The following is a 14,457-nucleotide window of genomic DNA, read 5'->3' as shown; positions in this document are numbered from 1 at the left end:
AGCTGGCTAGCAAATGAGCCAGGACTGGGTCCTAGAATTCTGACTTTGAGTAACTCTTCAAAGACCACTGTCCTACTTACCAGTGAGATAAAACACACATGGCAAGACAAAATAAACAAAATCCCTAGCAAATTTCAATCTTATACAGGTAAAGTCCTTTTAAGGAATAATTGTTTTAAGTAGTAATCAATTATCTTGATTATAAAAGTAAACTTTCTCCAACTTAATGTTTACCTTGTGAACAGCATTTATTACAACTGATTTCTTTGCTTATAAAGATTGAGTACCTTAATGCTTTCGTTGATTCGATTTACCAACCATGAAAACAATCTGCTGTAGAGGTTTTTAGCCAGTGCATCTCGGGCATAATAAGCCTATTTAAAAAAAAGAAGAGCTTAATACCCACAATTACCATAATGCTTAATTTCCACAAAGTAATGAAAATATTTTTAAAATATTTAAAGCCCTCTTATTTCAAATTTCTTTTAGAACTAGTTTTTATTTTGCTCTGGATGGGAAGTCAAGCTGTTAAGAGAATTAGGCAAACTGTTTATACACAGTCACTTTTCCTTTTTGCATCCCAGGAAACTAAGTCTAAATATTGCAAGTTTTTGCCATAAACATATTCATCTCAATTTAGAGAACAGAGAAAAACCAGAGGCCATTTAGAAGTCCAACAATAAAGACATAATAAAATAAATTATGATGTTATACAGTCATCATAGAAAAATGGTTATGAAATTGAGTAATGAAATGGAAATGTTTCATTGTGTGAAAATGAAAAATTTGCATATGTAATACAGCAATTTTTTTTTTAAATCCTACACATAGAAAAGGAAAATGAAAGCACATTCAAATGGCTCAAACTGATGGAAATCTGTAAATTTTCTTGTGCTTAGTCTTTTGAGTGTTTTCTAAGTATTCTCCACAGTCCATTTGTATAAATTGGTATAATGAAGATAAAAACCTTACAGGCTTATTTAAAGATGTTCAGGGCTACCTGACAAAGAAGGAATAAAGACACAAAATGTCTTTGTTTTTGTTTTTGCAATACTGGAGATGGAACCCAGGGCCTTGCGCATGCTAGGCAAGTGCTCTACCACTGAGCCACAGCCCAGCCCAACATATATGTCTTAGAATCCAAATGCTGGAAGGGGTTAGTGCAGGTGCCCAGGGTGGACAGTACCAGTAGTTTGGTTAATACTTGTTCTCTTGGGGTAGTTGGGGCTGGCCCCCTGAGAGGAAAGCTGGAGATTCTGCCTTTGTATTTAACACACTGGCCATGAGTGAAGTCTGCTACTTGTAAGTAGAGAGTTGGGTTTTGCCGTTAAATGAAACTGGTACATTTGTAATTTCACAGAGAGCATAGCTTGTCAGATTGTGTGGGAATTCTTGTTTCACACTTCTAGCTAAATGAAGCATAATAACATTAATAACATACTCACTTCCCTGGGATCACAGATGAAAAGAACTGCACTCTTTCCCTTCACTGGACACTTTGTTGTCAACCCCAAACCTCCCTCCCCATCTCTCAGCTGCTCTAATCAAGAGTATAAAATATATCTGGAAACTGGCCAAAAAAAAAACAACAAAAAAACAAAAAGCAAAAAGAAAAGCAAGGGGGTGTTGGAAGAGAGGGGGCAAGGGTATGATTCAATAGTAGAAGATGCATGTAAAAGGCTAAGACAGAGAAATGTAATTTGGATATACATCCTTTCTTCAATACCCTTTCTCCTAGTTTTCGCTGTATTAAATAGGTAATTCAAGTGTTTACAACAGAGCTTGGCACAGAGTCTACAATGGATTTTCATTATGATTTTTGAAGTATCCATTTCTCCTACTACAGTCTCATGAGCATCTATCATTTCTTAATCCTTTCCCTTCTTGTAAATTTAAGTTATCTCAAAACACCACACAATCCCAAAACACTACGTATTTGTAAATAAACCCTTTTTCATCTTAATGTCATCCAGCTTTTTTTAGTGGTATGCTCTCTGCCTCCTACAAAGCATCGTTTCAATGTGCAACAGAACAACAGTGACAACTTATTCTGGGAAACTGCTTTATGGTGTTTAAGGTGTATTCACAGCCAATATTGATCTTCTTTGCTTCTTTCAAACAAATGTCCATTGAAGGGACCTCAACTCAAATGCTCTTAGGGACTTGGGATAAGAATGAACAGGAAGCAGTGTGGAGACACATTCTAGGTCAAAGGCGTTCAAACTCAACACTGAAAAAGAAAATAATCAAAACAAAAGCAAAACTACCCTTTAGTCAAATAAGACATGCCTACTGAGCTATCTCTGGCCCCAGGGGCTATCAATTTGCTCTCCCTCTCTTCTGAGTCCAATTCATGCCACCTAATCCCCACAATAACATCCTATAAAGCAGAAAGGGCAGGGATGTTTATTCTAAGGAAAGTAGAAACGAGGGGAAAGGATCTACAAGGAATCTACAAGGAATGTAGAAATGAGGGGAAATAGCAAGCACACTGATTCACCCTCAGATTCTGAGCACAGTGCACAAAGTCTAAGCATTTCTGTGGCTGCATGAAACTCACAGAGGAAAACCGCAGGTGGCATCTGCTTGTGAGATGGTGGGAGACGGTGGCCCAGGATGGAATGAGCAAGGTGGAGACCCAGAGATACACAGACATGGAAACCACTCTCCAGAAGCTTGCAGGAGAGCGAGGGAGATCAAACAGACACAAACAAAACAATCACAGGGCCAAGACCCAATTGTAGAGAAAAAGAGTTCGGAGAAGGGGAATCTGGGGGCCTACGTGATCAAGAAAGGCTTCTTGGGTGGGTGCAAGTGGGTGGCTATTCAGACAGGCAGAAGGAATGAGCAGTGACATGGGGGTGATGGACAAGCAGGTAAATAAGTACAGCACCTAGAGAACTATAAAGCAATAAACTGACTTTATTTAATTTTAAAAAATTATTAAAATAAAAAAAAGGGGATGTTGCTCAATGATTAAGGTCGTATAGGGTCTGGATTATGTACACAGGACCCTGGAGGCCAAGGAGAGAGCTATGTTGTAAAAACTAAACGAAAAACTGTCTTGGGTATCCTCTATTTTAATATTAGTCATCCTATCTGGGAACAGATCTGAATGCCCCGGGGAAAATGAGGCACAGGGGAATAACTATGACCCTGAGGTCCAAGCAATGAAACTGTGAGAAAAAGCTAATAAGACCAATCACTCTCGTAGAAATCCAACTCTGCTAGGCCGTAAGATGGGTAGAAGCACACACTCAGACCACGACATCAAAAAAGCCACACTCAACGAAGGTGCTGAAAAACTGAGGATGGATCTCAAGCCAAATTCTTTCATCCACAGGTTAAAAATTTGTGGAAAAAAATTCTACCAGTGATAATAAGGTAACTCAGATAAGCTTATCGAAAAGAGGCGCCTGTGTTGGGTTTTCACAGAGGATGAATAAAAAGCAAAACACAATAAAAAACAGATCCAAAAGACACAGGTCCTCAAAGGGGCTCCTTAAACAACACATGATATCACTGTGTACTTATCGACCTCAACTCTGGCCACTAAAACATCCACACATAGTGGCTCTCAAAATGTGATCCTGAACCAGCAGCAGTAGCAGTGGTGGTAACTGCACTTAGAAGAAATGTGGATCCTTCCCAGTCAGAAGATCAGGAGGCTGAGGCAGGAGGACCGCAAATTCAAAGCCAGTCTTCGAAACTTAGTGAGATTCTGTCTCAAAATTTAAAAAAATCATTAAAATAAAAAAAAGGTTGGGGATGCTGCTCAGTGGTTAAGCACTCCTGGGTTCAATCCTTGTTACCAAAAAAAAAAAAAAGAAAAAAAGTAAATTCTTTGGTCCTAACCCAGGCCCACAGAATCAAACACTCAAGGGGTGTTTAGCAGCCACCCAGGTGATTTTGATGCATGCCTAAATCTAAGAACCTCTGCTGGAGACGTTCCACTCTGACCCCAAATTTAACCTTCCCAGCCACACTGCTCTGAATCTTCTTCCTGAATCTAAAGCTCCAGCCAAGCTTGACTGATCCTGTTCCTGATATGTGCTCCAAAGCTGGCTTTTCTCAATGCTGTCTTTTTGAAATGCCCTTTCACCCATTCTTTATACATCTAAATCCTTCAATCTCTCCATGAAGCCTTCCCTGATCCCTTACTTCCCTACCAAGGGCCCAAGTGGGTGGGTGTGCTGTTCAGGCTCTCAACATCTTCTCCATGCAGTCAGTCCCCCATGTAGGGCTGAAGTAGACAGACATGACAGCAGCTGCAGCAATTCAGAAAGTCAGACAACAGTACAACCAGGGAAGGACTGCTACAAACCAAATCTCCATGTACATAAAATTATAGTATTTTCCACAATCCAAGTAACTCATGTAAAATAAGATCTCAGTATTGAAGGAAAGCAAAGGGCGGCAGGCATTCTTGGGTTAGCAAGAAAGTCTAACTCTAATTAGAACAAGAGAGAGGCTGAACTCTACCCTACTGTCTTACAAATGCTTAAAGCTAGTTACAAGGAGGATCAGACAAAAAAAAAAAAAAAAACATAGTTGAATAAACAAAGTAGGCCTGAGTGGGAAAAGTCCTGAATTACTCATTTAATTCTAGACCAGACCAGTATTGACTGGTAGGAAAATTTCTAAGCCACAGCACAAAGAGTTTTACATTGTAACCGGCTCCAGATGCTGCCTGGTTCTGCCTACACATCCATCCATGCAAACAGATGTCCATTTAACTTCAATCAACAGGAAAGAAGGTTGCAGCTCAGATTTGTGTCTTAGGAACATTTCACTCTACCTCAAAGTGGTACAGTAAGAAAGGCCAGGAGTTCAGTTTGGCCATTAGACCACAGAACTGGCATCTCACATGACCTTCTCCAAATCAGTAAATGGCAACTACTTAGTCTCCCTTGATTCTTGTTATTATTCATCAAGGCATGCGCAAGCCCTGCTGCCTCCACCTTCAAACCAGACCCACAAAAGGATCACATCTCACTGACTCAGCTACCGCAACCACATGGTCCAAGCCACCATCATCTCTGGGTTAGGGAGTTCTGCTGCTTGTTCCCCTCTCTCCCCTCCACAATCAGCCAGAATGACCCAGTGAAACAAAGGGCAGATCCTGTCACTCTTATGCTCAAAACACTCCCACCTCCCCTGCCAGAATTTAAGCTCTCTGAGGGCAGGGATCCTTATCTATTTAATTTATCACTATCCCTAGTGTTTAGAATGCCTGGAACATAGTATGACAGTTACTAGCCTGCAAGTAAAGTTTCATATAGAAACACCATCAAAACACTTTCTGTCCATTATGATTTACCCACCTGAGCCACATTCAGTGTGGTTGAAACTTTCTCCTGCTTGGCTTCAACTGTTCGGAAACTGAATGCTCGTTCCAGAACAGACTGATCAATGCCAGTCAACTCGCAAATTTCTTTTAACTCTGTTAGGGAGCAGGGGAAGATAGACACAAAAGGTGACTACATGTATATTGATAATCATTACCAAGGCTTAGGCTGTTCCTTTTAAATTGCACTCAACCTCAACAATCTAACATGTTTAAATTAAAAAGCTTAAAACTTAACTACAGGGCTGGGGATATAGCTCAGTTGGTAGAGTGCCTGCCTCGCGTGCACAAGGTCCTGGGCTTAGTCCCCAGCACTACTCATACACACAAAAACTTAACTGCAATTATATTTCTGTTGAATTTCACTATAAAGCTTTTTCAAACCAATGCAAAACAAAAATTTTACTCTCTAGATTTAAAACTGGGCAGAAAGTCAACACAAGTTTCCTAAACAAGGGGATTCTCCTTCGACTTACCATTTTTATCTTTGATTTTGCTCTCATCTAAACCATTCACTCGTGATTCAGGCTTGAACTCGATGTTCCCTAGTTTCAACACTGCTGCCACCACTTCCAAGACAGACTCGGCTTCATGATCCATAAAACCCACAATCTGCATGGCATTCTGGGAAGAGGAAAAAAGCACCTATTTTATTTCTGTAGTTCTTTATTGTTGTTGTTTATAATGAATCCTATTACAGATTTATTTCTGGGGAAAAATCCCAAATCTTAAGACAAGACTGTTACCTTTCTCAGTGGCACCCTGTGATTCAAGGGGTACCTTTCATGCCGTGGCAGGTGAGGGAAGGGAGGATGCAGACAGCAAGACAGAAGCTGCTGCCAGAATCTTGGGTCCCTGTCCCCACTTCAACTGCTGCAACTTGGTTTCTACATCTGTCTATTTTACATGGGGTTCTGCTACTATAACAAAACCAAACAAGAAGCTCCTACAACCTTCAACAAAGAAAACCCCTCATTTATTTTACATGTGAGAAAAACTGTGGTTTGCAAAGGTAGGAAGGAGCCTCATCCAAGACAGGATGGGTACAAGGAATACTCATTCATTCCTAAATTTATATGGAGTGCCAACTATGTGCCAGGCAGAGTGATTTCAGAACTGGCCTTGGACTGAAGTCTTGAACAAAAATCATGCCCAGGAGACATAAATGACTACTGCTTCCATGTAAGGATGTTTTTACAGTTTTAAAAAGTGGTATAGTCTGAGATCTGTTTCCTTTTTAAGAACAGCTGGCATTATGATGATGATGATGACGATGATGATGATGATAATGATGATGATGAGTACAACTAGGCTATATGGCAATGGGAGTAATATACATTTTTATGTTATGAAAATTTCAAACACACACAAAAGTAGAGAGAACAGAGAAAGAATCCCCATGTCCTTTTCATTCATCCACAAGGATTAGTTGATGCCAATCCTGTTTAATCTACAATTTGACCTACTCCCTGTCCTCCCTACAACCCCAGCTGTCTTGTTTGGAAGCAAATCTTGGTTACCACATCAGATCATAATAGGAGTAATTTTGACAGTATGTGCCACATAAAGACAGAAAATAAGAGTAGTATGTAAAATCATTTCTTTTCTAATGAATGTGGAATGCTAATCATTTCTAAAACTGAGCAAAACGAAGATTTTCTGTCTCAAAACCAGTTCTGATTTAATAGTATCCAAGGGCAGTTTTCACACTTGGAAATTAACTTTGGCTATAAAACTCTGCCTATAAAAACATTTGGAATTTAACTATAATATTACAAGACTCAAGTTCCAGGATAACATATGCAAGCTCTTTTTGATAAATGGTAAAATAACTTGCTAAGGTGAAGTGTGGCCTATATAACCTGGTATGATTCTTGAGTATTGAAAACCCAAACTAATAATAATGTAACACATTCTTGTATAATTCTAAAACCTTAGGGAGCATGAGTCATACTTAAAGGAAAACTCAGGATTGTTACCAGTTCGGATGGAGCAATCAAGCACTAGCCATTTTTAAGTGTAATAAAATCATTCCATCTTACCCTAACGGTTCTGAAATTGGCTGCATCATCCACTCCATTAACTTTGGCAGAGTCCAGACTCAGGTAGTTGTATCTGCTGAAATCCCGCTCAAGCTTAAGTTTATCTATTGAGTCACACATACAAATCAGTAAGTTGCCTGAACAAATCTAAGTGGCGTCAGTATTTCATTTTTAACCCTTCAGAGAATATGACTTTCATATTATGCACTAAATCAACAGAACGAAAGTTAATATCCAATACCAATAACAGCATTTCTGTAAAACCTCCTTTATCACCATTGCACATATTCAAACTCTGCCTTTTTACACTGATTCTTACTGGGTAAGTCCCTTTCTATATCTTTATAACATAAAATGTCTTCAACATACTACTCCATGATAACATAACATATGATGCCCATCTAGGAATTCATTCACCACTGCATATTTGGGTTGTTTCTAGTTAATAAATAAATAAATAGGGTGGGAGGGAAAGGGAGGGAAAAGGGCAATAGCAAGGATAGGGGAAGGAGATGGTCATCATTAGAAAAAATTCATGTATGAAGATGTGAATTTGGTGTCAACATACCTTATATACAAACAGGGATTTGATAAATTGTGGTATAAAGGTGTATTAAGAATTGTAATGCAAAAAAAAAAAGAGAGAGCTCATTTATAGTGGTATAATTTGGCAAGAACATGAAAAATTGTGCTGTGAATGGATAATTATGAATGTAATGCATTCCACTATTGTCATGTATGTAAGAAATTAAATAATAATAATAATATAGGGCAGTGATAAACATTCTTCATGCAAATTGCTTTTTGGATTCATTTAAATTATTCTGGTGGGATATATTCCAGAAAGTGGTGTGACTAGGGAATAAGTCCTGATCATTTTGACTCTTATTTGGCTAAATAAATCAGTGATCGTGGGTCCAAGTCCATCAGTAACACACTCTGTTGGTTTTATCTTTTTTACTAACTTTAGCACTTCAATACTATTACCAGGTACATTTATTGGTTATTAGTGAGGAGGATTTTTCTCTCCAGGTGTGGTTGGCTTCTTATAGCTCTTCTTGTTCCAACTACTTGTTCAATATTTTTATCACTTAGCTATTGCCTGCTGGATACTGTCCTTGTGGGACTTACATTCATTTTCTAAAATATCTGAGGGTCAGGTTGTTAATCTCTTGTATCAACTGCCCACAATTTTTAAATTCTCACTGAGCAATTTGCTTTTATATAATTGTTTTCATTTACTGTTCTCCCCAGGTGAAATTTTACATTCTTCTATTTTATTTTTTATAGTTGTGGTTAGCCCCTCTCCTCGACATCAGGCTTTTATAAGCCATCTGAGACGTATGGCTGAGTCCCTGGTGAGGTATGGGATATGAGACAAATGCAGAGCACAAGCAGGCACACCATGTTCTCCACTTCCACCAGAGTCATGGAAAAACTTCAAGAAGGAAGGAGAGAAGCATATGTTACGCATTTTAAGGAGGATGCTTTGGAAAACATCTAAACTGTATCTAAACTGTAAGAATATGTATAATCAGCTGTAACACTAAAAAATTATAAAACAGTAGACACAGAGACTTACGAAGGAGCTCTTCAGAGGCACCAGAGAGCAGCTGATAGAACACATGGAAGTTTCTTTCACCTCTTGGCTGCTTAACGACCCGAGATTTCTCTAAAAGATCTAAAAAGTAAAGAATTAACTCATGTTTATAAAATTCATTTTGCTTTTAAATCCACCGTACCTCTTTTCTCCCTTTCACCTTCTTCTTAATCTCCTATTTTCTATCAATGAAACAAAATAGTAAAAGAAATTATTTTTTCAATTCTACTTTTAGAAAGTTGCACAGTTCTACCCAAATCACCAAATTAAACACACTAGGTTCTTTTTAAACAGTGAATATGCAAAGTAAGTTAAATTCAACAAGCTACTGAGATACTAAAATTTTCTTTTTTAATGATACTTAATTCTTCAAAGTGTAACACATGAAGCTATTCAATTGAGTCCACTTAATTATAATGATAAAAATAAATTTTAACATCTCATTGTGCTAAGAGCGTCACATGATACATGATATGTATGTATCATGGAGTAGTATGACTTTATCTCATTGAATTCTCCTACTTTATGAGATATTTTATAGCTGATGGCCCAAATTTAAGTAACTCATTTGGTAACTGGTAGAACCAAGACTTGAAATGAGGCCATTGGACCCTAGAGCAGCCTGTACTACATATCCACATTGCCTGCTACCTGTGAGAAGTAAACTAGATTTTCCTGGATATCTTGAAATCTTGGAATTTGGTGTTGGTGATATGTTTTTATTAATTACAGACTTTTTTAATTTCACAAATTTAAGGTCTTATCAAATTTTCAGATTTTACAGTAAAAAAAAGAAACCAGAAAGAAAAGGAGTCGTCGAATAGTGTATTGCAGATGGTATAGTATTAGAGGATATTTCAGCCCAGAACCTTGTTTACCCCTTGCCAGTCCCCTAGTGGACTCTAGGAAAGGCCAATTTTAGCAATAAAATATCAAATCAGTAATTTCATTACTGAACACTAATTTTAGAGAACAGGCATGTGATTCCCCATCAGGTTGAAATCTAACACAATATAAAAGGAGAGGGTATACAGGTGAGAATGATGTACGATCTCTCTGGGGATGATGGCTGAAGATGTTTATTCATATTTCTAGAATGCACATCAATATTTGAGGAAGGAGCCTAGGTGGAGTTAGTGGATTCGATGAAAGAGAAGTTCGTGGTATTCCAAATCTGTTAGGTTGTTTGTCAGAAGAAAGAGATGGGGGCTGGGGATATAGCTCAGCTGGTAGGGTGCTCGCCCAGTATGCACAAGGCTCTGGGTTCACTCCCCAGCACCACAAAAAAAAAAAAAAAAAGAGAGAGAGAGAGAGAGAGAGAGAGAGAGAGAGAGAGAGAGAGAGATGGGTTGTAAGGAAACATAAAATCAAGCCATCTGAAAAAATAACAAAAATATATAAACACAAAAATTATTAGGAACAAGATGCTGTGAAATTTTTATTTTCATCTCTACCTCTCACGTGACATGGAAAACTGCCCACACGCTCAAATCATAGATGGAGAACAATGAAGTCTTCATATTTAGAAAACAGAAGGAAAATAGAAACGTAAAGTTGCACGTAGGATAAAACTTAAGGGGGAAAAAAAGAACTGTATATTGATCATCTCCAGAGAAATGAAAGTTTCAATTACTAAGTAAACACTGATATGAAGAACAGAAGATGGAATCAGGATAAGCATGTGCTGTGCTTTAACTTACTAAGTGTTCAAGCTTCTACTAGGTCCTAAGAGTAGGAAAGTTTTACAAGGAGAGTTTTAGAAGAGTAGGAGAGTTTTAGAAGAACTAATCCTTATAGAAAATTCCCCAAATCTAGAAGAAAGTAACTCAACTACATGAAAAATATAAACGAATACCACAGTTGAGTCCATCCATTCACGCACATATTCCTTCAAGTGCTCACTCACTACGTGCCAGGAATGATGAAGGAAATGGGCCCAGCACTGACTGCAAATGTGAAGGCTTTCTTTCTCTTTTCTTATAGGAGTAACATATGTTTCCAGCTCATGCCACCCAACCAACAGCAGCGGCTCTTTTCAAAGTGAGATGCCAGGGTGCTTATGAGTAAGGAGAAGGTGAAGTGGGGGAGGTAGACAGACCAGGAAGCCCTGGCTCTTCCCACAGCCCTAAGAACTGTGCCGCCACTCACAAGCACTGAGCATCTTGCAAGCCTGCTGCTCTTCCATCCAACAGTGACACCTTCATTATGATGACAACCAGCAATACCTATATAGCCACATTCCAAAAGCAAAGTGATATTCCCAGACATCAAATAATGCCTTCAAAAAGCAGCTACAACATGCTACAGCCTAACACGCAGCACTTTTGAGCAGATGATAATGGGCAATGGGGGGAACGAAGTGGCAGTGGCTGTTAAGATTCAGCAGAGAACAACCCTGAGTTAAAGAACAACATTACCTTGTGCATGCTGTGAAAAGGAACGTTGGCCAAATGCACTTCTTGAACCACATGCACTGATTGTAATCAGTGATGACTACCATATCCAAATATGAAGCATAATACTGTGTCTAAAAGGAAAGGTACAAAGGGGAAGCAGACTGACCTTCCACTACACACTCCTCGCTTTCCACCTGTTACCACATTCAGCCCGGAACACCTCTGAGGTTGATTTTATAATCCCTATTTTACCGATGAGAAAATGAGGCTCACATCACTCTTGGTAAGTGACAGAGCCAGAACTCAAAAGCTTTGAGTGACTAGGGTATCAAACTTATGCTCTATGATTTTCCAGTAAAAAAGGAATGCAAAATCCTTAAACCCTTGGAAATGCTGTACTTTATATGAAATACACGACTTCCTTCATTAAGCAACTTCATCACAAAATGAGGAATCTTTATTACAAAGCTGTGGAAGGTTTTACCACTTAGAATGCTTACATTATTACCCCAGAGCCTCCTATTTCAGTTTCTTTATGACTTTTCTCATAAGTCACAAGCTTCCAGGTAGAAAAGTAATTAGGGATAATGTTTGCCCCCAAATAATTTACTGGTGCTTAAAACCATTCCCTATTGGTGTTTTTCTCTGCTAAATGTGCATGCACAAACATAACCTAACAGCATGAAGCCATATTAAATAATTACTCAAAGTAGAGAATATAAACTCAATTCACCATAGGGACATATCACCTGACCACTTTAATTTACTTAAATGTGCCCCTGAATTAAGTCAAAGCAGAACACTGGCACAGCCTTCTCTTTCTGCCTTAGGTACTTCTGCCACTGCTGATGGAGCCTCTGCTAACGAGATTTAGTAAAGAAGGATGATTACTAGATGCCAGATATTTAGTACAGGAGAGGGTTGGAGAGTCTCCAGATAGCTCAATGCAGCTGTATCCACCCTAAGATAAAAAGCTTATAAATATAAGTTTAATATAAATTCACATTTTAAAGGAAGAAATAAACTTCAAGGCTTTCTGAAGGAAACATTAAAGAAGCAGGGAACAAGAAACAATGAAATCAGAAATTGCCCCTCTACCCCACCAGGCCTGCTGTTGCCACCCAACTGTTGGCACACATGTCACATTGCAGGGCTTTCTTAACTAACTAATTTCCAGCTAATCCACGACATGTACATGTGCATGTGCATGTCACAGGACAGCATCCCCAAGACATAACTTGAAAAAAAAAGAAAACGTCCATGAATGCACCAGATGGCAAATGAAAAAGACCTTTAATTGAGGAAGGAATAAAAATAAAAAAGGTTGGGAAGAAAAAAAAAATCTCATTACTTTGGTAAAGGAAGGATTAGATAGTTGATAAGAATTTATTTTATGCATCATCTCCTCTCCTAGAAAAATAAATAGTGCGAGTTCCTGATGAAGGCTTAAGAAAGAATCAACTTTGGCTCAGTTTTTCAAGTGAGGTCAGAACGACAAGGAAAACCCCACTGAGAGTCTATGACTCATAATGTTGGCCCCCAGGGTGCACATCTTCTCCAATAGCTCCAAGGCCAATATTTGAAAAAAACACCACAGGGGCATTTAGGTTCTTCGAATGGATTTATGCCTCTTCATTAATGCAAAGGAATACATTAAACAATAGCACGTGCCTGTAATGTAAGTAGCTATAATTTTCCTACTTTTTTTTTCATCAGATAATAAACCCCCACCCCTGCCCAAAAGTGCTAAATAACCATTGAGTTACTGGGCATAACTCACAGTAGCTTCTGTGAAAAATCTTGATTATGAACTGACGTTTATTTACCAATTGCAGCTGTATTCTAAAATCAACTCTATTATGTTTTTTGGAAGTAGACAATATAAATCCTCAAGAATGACCACTGGGAAGGTTCCCTAGTGACAAATTTTAAATATTAAAAAGACTGGGCAAAGTCTTTTCAGGAATCATTCACTATGCATGTTTATTACAGTTCTTTAAAAAAAAAACACACAGAAAACAGGATGTGATGACCAACTTCAGGCCTCTTGAACAGCAGGTCTCAGGTGGCTCTCTACTTGTTTGCAGGACAGGTCTTTGAGAGATCTAAACATCTGGCTTGCTGTGACATCACAACCCTTCCTCATCTTTCATTGCACTTTATAGCACTTGGGTTTTAAGGAATCAGTCCAAAGTTCTTACTCAAAAGTCAGTTTTCTGAAACTATAAAAATCAGCACTGAAGGTAGCTTTTACATGAAAAGTTCTAACAGGATTCCCAGAGTTAGCCTGGGATTTAAAGCAGTAAGAAAACTTGGCTTATTATCTACTTAATAAACTACTATTTATTAATAGGATATGGCTGCATTCACTGTATACATGTGTTTTCACAAGAATGTTTTCTGATGCAAATTTAAGGCCTACCTGAGAATTTACTCATGCATGTATCTAAATCTAAAATTCTAGACCCAATTCTGAACTAAAACTAACAAAATATCTAGAACTTAATGTTATTATGTATATTATTTTAATAAACACAGATTATTCCTTAGTACAAGGTTTAGAAATATTTGAACACGGGTTCTCTTCTTTATTTACATATAGTCTTATTTCATGATAACCATGGACTTTTTTGTGGTAAACTGATTTTTATTAAAAAAAAAATGCAAAAATCAAGATAAAAGCATCTACTTTTATCTAAATAAAGACATGCATGACTGAATAACAGAATTATTCTTTCAGAATGTCAATTTAATTACCAAAGACATTTCACAATTTATTTGTTTTCTTAAGGAGTTTTAAAAATCAAAATGCTAAAGGGGAAAAAAAACAGTTTGATATTTAAACTAGGTAATGTATTGTCTTAGTTTTTTGATGATATGTGACCCAAAAGAAGACAGATTAAAAATAGATACCATCTACTGGTTAAGTATTTGCTAGTTACTAAGAACTGACTCATGTACTGGCAGTCTCCAATTCGAGCTCAATGCTTATAGTCTCAGGAAACAAAGCAGGTTACAGTTTCCTTGAGGAGGTGTCGTAACAGGCAGTTTCACTTCTAATCAATGATTTGC

The 14,457-nt window shown here is 38.0% G+C and overlaps 1 protein-coding gene across 3 annotated transcripts in view; it reads right to left on the bottom strand.

Annotated features, from left to right (window-relative positions):
- Myo1b (myosin IB) overlaps window positions 1–14,457 on the bottom strand; it is a 168,684-nt gene that overhangs the window by 46,306 nt on the left and 107,921 nt on the right. For all 3 annotated transcript variants that reach the window (XM_026389039.2, XM_026389040.2, XM_026389041.2), the window contains exons 8-12: window positions 8,972–9,070; window positions 7,390–7,493; window positions 5,824–5,971; window positions 5,325–5,443; window positions 288–374 (exon numbers count right to left, since the gene is read on the bottom strand). In XM_026389039.2, coding sequence (XP_026244824.2) covers window positions 288–374; window positions 5,325–5,443; window positions 5,824–5,971; window positions 7,390–7,493; window positions 8,972–9,070 — 557 coding nt within the window. The remainder of the gene's footprint in view (window positions 1–287; window positions 375–5,324; window positions 5,444–5,823; window positions 5,972–7,389; window positions 7,494–8,971; window positions 9,071–14,457) is intronic.

The sequence above is a fragment of the Urocitellus parryii genome, chromosome 1, assembly GCF_045843805.1.
Source record: "Urocitellus parryii isolate mUroPar1 chromosome 1, mUroPar1.hap1, whole genome shotgun sequence".
NCBI lineage: Eukaryota > Metazoa > Chordata > Mammalia > Rodentia > Sciuridae > Urocitellus > Urocitellus parryii.
The sequence above is the reverse complement of the archived record's forward strand: the minus strand, read 5'-3'. Positions and strand labels throughout refer to the sequence as shown.